General features: G+C 47.6%; 1 protein-coding gene across 1 annotated transcript; it reads left to right on the top strand.

The window, feature by feature from the left end:
* The first annotated feature begins 1,536 nt into the window (after nt 1-1,536).
* Nucleotides 1,537-3,177, top strand: LOC123403210. Its single transcript, XM_045097160.1, has one exon. It carries the CDS (start codon nt 1,655-1,657, stop codon nt 2,804-2,806), a length of 1,152 nt encoding a protein of 383 aa, XP_044953095.1. The 5' UTR covers nt 1,537-1,654; the 3' UTR covers nt 2,807-3,177.
* The last annotated feature ends 1,477 nt before the right edge of the window (nt 3,178-4,654 follow it).

Raw genomic sequence — 4,654 nt, 5'->3', positions numbered from 1 at the left:
CGGGGGAAGGAAGCATTCCCAAACCTTATCCACATAACGGTCATATTATTATGGCATTTATGTCAAATCATGTCGGGATTGCTCCTCAACTATAAATAGTCGCCCCCATAACCACTAGCTGGTTGGCTGCTCCGCGAGAGAACTTGACACTTGTCTTTTAAGAGCATCCCATCCTCTCAAGACTTCGAGAGAAAATCATCAGTAGGGAAAAATCCAACCAGCCAAACCCAAACCCAAAAAACCAACTTGATTGAGCATCAGTGAAGACATTGTTCGTGTGTGGAACCGCCGTTTGTTACCTTTGAAGACTGTTCATCTTCCACACGGTTAGGCGTTGCTGGTCTAGAGTATCCAGCAGTAAATTGTGAACTGCCGGGTGACCGAGTTTGTGAGGGTTTCAAAGTCTGTCCTGAAGACTTACCACGAGTATTGGGCGCGGAGTATGTGTCCTTAGCTTAAGGAGAATACGGTAAGGACTTAGTGTCGTGGGACTGTGTGTCCTTTGGTTTAAATACCAAGACGTTCCAAACCAGACGTACGACTGTTACAACAACTGGAACTGGGTCATCAAATCACTGTCTTCACCGAGTACCTGGTTCTATTTCCTCAACCCCTCTATTTTGTCATTTAAGTGTTGATGAAATTGATCGTTACTGGTTGAAGAATTTGACTGAAGACTTTCTCAATTTCCTCATCTTAAATTCTTCACATCACTTGTTCTTCATCTGTTTATCCTCATCACGCTACTCGCGCTAAGTATTTGTTTCATTTCATCATGATGATCATGTTTTTGTCATGTCACGCTTATGCGTGAGTACTTATTCAGCTGCAAGCTATTCGTGACTTAGCAATTTTCTCACACGGAAATTCCTCAGTGACGGATTCATAAGAATCGCCTATTCACCCCCTCTAGTCGATATAACGCACTTACACATGTTCTTAGTCATCACCTGAAAAACTTGTGTGAAAAAGGGCAAGTAAAAAGAAATGCCACCTCTCAATATTTTTTTCCTCTTAAAATAATAAAAATACCATCCCCGCAATAATAAAAAAATGCCCATCCTACTATAAAATAAAAATATCATGCTCTTATATAAAAAATACCATACTCTTATAATAAAAATGACATACTCTTGTAATAAAAATTGCATCCTCTTAGCTTGTAATAAAAAAACTCCATCCTCTTATAATAGAAATTCCATCCTCATAATAATAAAAATGACACCCTGTAATAAAATAAAAGATGGTATGATGTTATAAATTAAACCGCCCTCCTATTATAATAAAAGATTCCATCATCTTATAATAAAAATGCCATCCTCTTATAATAGAAAATGTCACCCTCTTAATAAAACTTCCCTTTGAGAAATAAATGAAAATCAGGATTGAATTTTTTGAGGGTTTAAATTAGGAATAATTTTTTTAGGAGTGAAATCAGTGATAAGTGGGTGTAAGATCAAGGCATCTGAGCTTAGGCCGAATAATATTTTTAGAATACTACTAGAATAGCAACAATTTGTAGGTTTAAGTGGGTGCCATTTTAGGCCCAAGAGTGAACTGGACTAGAGCCTTTCGTTCTCTTCCGCGAGAGGTCAAAGACGGAGCGGCGGAATCTCCTGCAATACCCTACTCCACCGCCGCCGCCGCCGCCGCGATGCTTCTCTTCCACAAGCAACTCCTCTCGCTCCGTCTCCCCGCCTCACCCGTGATCTTCTCCCTCCGTCGCGCCCTCTCATCCGCCTTGGCGGCCGCCGACGCCCCGCCGGCCCCCTTCGTCGTCGACGACTACCTCGTCACCACCTGCGGCCTCACGCGGGAGCAGGCCCTGAAGGCCTCCAAGCACATCTCCCACTGCAAGTCCGCCTCCAACGCCGACTCCGTCCTCGCCTACCTCGCCGGCCCCACCATCCGCCTCTCCAAGGCCGACATCGCCCACGTCGTCTCCCGCGACCCGCGGATCCTCAACTGCAGCGTCGACAACACCCTCAAGGTCCGCATCGCCACCTTACGCTGCTATGGCCTCTCCGACAGCAACGTCCGCACCTTCCTCCGCGTGGCCCCCAGCGTCTTCCGCTCCTTCAGAATCCAGGAGAAGCTCGACTTCTGGTTGCCCTTCCTGGGGTCGCCGGAGAAGTTCATCCACATCCTCAGCCGCAACTACTACCTCCTCACGTCGGACCTCGAGCGGGTCGTCAAGCCCAACATCGCGCTGCTGCTGGAGAGCGGGGTGAGTGCCGACGACATTGTCAAGATGTGCGTGCCCAACTCGAGGCTGCTCACCAGCAGCCCCAAGACCGTGAGGTCCATCCTGGAGCGCGCCGATAAGCTCGGCGTGCCTCGCGGTTCGCTCATGTTCAAGGAGGCAGTGACCACGACGACGGGCCTTGGGGCCGAGTCGTTGGCAGCCAAGCTCAAGCTCTTCGAGGAGATCCTCGGGTGGTCCGAGGCCGAGGTGACCAACCTGGTGAGGAGGAACCCAATGGTGCTGAGGATCTCTGGGGAGAAGCTCCGCCGTGCTAAGGAGTTCCTGACCAAGGTGGTCGGTGTTGACACCAGCTACATCCTTGCCAGGCCCTCAATCCTGATGTACAGCCTCAAGTGCCGGCTGGTCCCTCGGCATTATGTCATGAAGTTGCTCCAGGAGAAAGGATTGATTCAGAAAGATCAAAGCTTCTACACGATGGTCACGCCTGGCGAGGAGACGTTTCAGCGCAGGCATATAGATGCTCATAAGGATGTTCTTCCAGGCCTTGCCGATGCCTACACGCAGCTGCTTGCCAAGGGAAAGTGCCAGCTGAAGTTGTAGTATGAAGGATCCTGCTGTAGGTTCACATGCTTTGAATCTCCACTAACCATCTAAATGGCAGCAATGTTTCATTCTTATTACCGCATTCGCACTGCTAGCACCTGAATTCAGAAGAAACTTATTGTGCTACAGTACTAACTTATGATGCCCAGAGCTTGAGGCTACCATTTATCCAGCTAGGTTTGGATTGTGAAATAAAAGGTACCAGATTACAACTCTTTTAGGAGTTTGCAGGGATAACACAACTTTTGTTTGTTTGTTTTGGAGCTGTATGTGCTTTCATCATGGTATATCGGTTGCTACAATTGTGGGAAAGATTGTTGGCTCGTTGATTTTATCACTTGAACATGAAAATCTCTGTTACAGGTTTATATATTCACCTAATCACCATTGCAGTTTTACAGTCATTGCATTGGCGAGGGTGTGGTATCCATCATACATAAATCTCAACCTTTTCCATGGTCAGCCTTTTCCTTCTTTGAACCAGGAATTTGTCTCTAAGCATTTTTCTTCAGCTAGATGAGTTAGAATTTGATAAATTTAATCATTGTTTGAGTGCTGCATCACCTGTTACAGTAAATAGAGATGAAACAGATCATCCACTAGGTTTGGTTTGACAACCAATTTCAGTACTGAATTAAATGCATTTTGTTAACGGTTGCTACGTTTTTGAGTTTCGGCTTGTACTAAATCTTTGGGCTTATTTGAAACTCGGCTGACCTTGGGAGAAGGTCCTCATAGGCCACAGCTGAAGGTCAAGTTCATCCACATCCTCAGGCGCGACCCCGCTATGTCGATGCTGATGGTGTGAGCTGATGTTCCTCATAGGCCACAGCTGTTATGGTAAGTCTATAAATTTTGCTGATCTGTTTACACATTTGAGATGGTTGTTACTTTGGAGTAGTCCTTGGGAGAAGCTTCGTCGTGTCTCCCAGTTCCTCAGCACCGTGATTGGCGTCAGCACCATGGTTACTACATACTGCATCGCAGGCCCCAGTTGTCAAGATGCTCCGGAAGGAAGGATTGCTCCTGCACTGCATGCTCGGTTGCCAGGGTTCATGGCAAACTGAAGACGGGACGGTCTTCAGTTCAGGGCGCGTGTAGGGCTGCTTGTTGTGAAGGACAGTGAATCATGTTTTCTATATTCCAAATTCTGAATTGTTACCGATTTACAACTGTAATCACATTTCACCCCGAATTCAGATGCTCCTGAGGCGTATCCCGAAACTCTCTCTTTTCCCAGCATCCCGAGGGCCTCTTTGATTCGCAGGATTCTAAAAACAGGGGAGTAGAAAGAATAATATTGTTATGATCAGAGGCCCCGTTAGGCAAACTGGCCCAGTTATCTTAATAATATTAGGGGCTTAGTTCAAGTTATCTTAGAATCCAAGTTATCTTATTTATCTTAGAGTTCAAGTTATCGAGATTATATAAACCGATGTAAACAACTTTTTTGAAATCAAGCAATAACACAATTTTATTGCCCGGCTACCTGAGGAGCCGGAACCCTAACCCTAGCCACCGCCTCCTCTACTCGCCGCCACCTCCTCCCTACGCCGAGACGGCGCCGTCGCGCCGGCCGCGGCGCCCTCGTCTCCTCCAACCCCCTCCTACCCTTATAACCTAAGGCAGAGGGCCGGTAGAACCCTAGTTTCTACCAGTTTGGTATCACGAGGCTTTGGTTCGATCATGTCATCACCGTCGCTCGTCTCCACCGTTGCGCCGTCGTCCCCCACCACCACTCCAATGATCTCCATGACCGGTGGGCCACACCTACCTGCGCCGGCCTCTTCTGTCGCGCCGCCTCCGGCCGTCCTCACCTCGAAGGAGCTGATCGGCGCGATCCGC

Source organism: Hordeum vulgare, chromosome 6H (assembly GCF_904849725.1).
Source record: "Hordeum vulgare subsp. vulgare chromosome 6H, MorexV3_pseudomolecules_assembly, whole genome shotgun sequence".
Lineage (NCBI taxonomy): Eukaryota > Viridiplantae > Streptophyta > Magnoliopsida > Poales > Poaceae > Hordeum > Hordeum vulgare.
Note: the sequence above shows the minus strand (reverse complement) of the source record. Positions and strands in the feature narration are given on the sequence as shown.

What these genes read in the sequence shown, in the direction of transcription:
- LOC123403210 (XM_045097160.1), top strand. Translation starts at nt 1,655, where the DNA reads ATGCTTCTCTTCCACAAGCAACTCCTCTCGCTCCGTCTCCCCGCCTCA.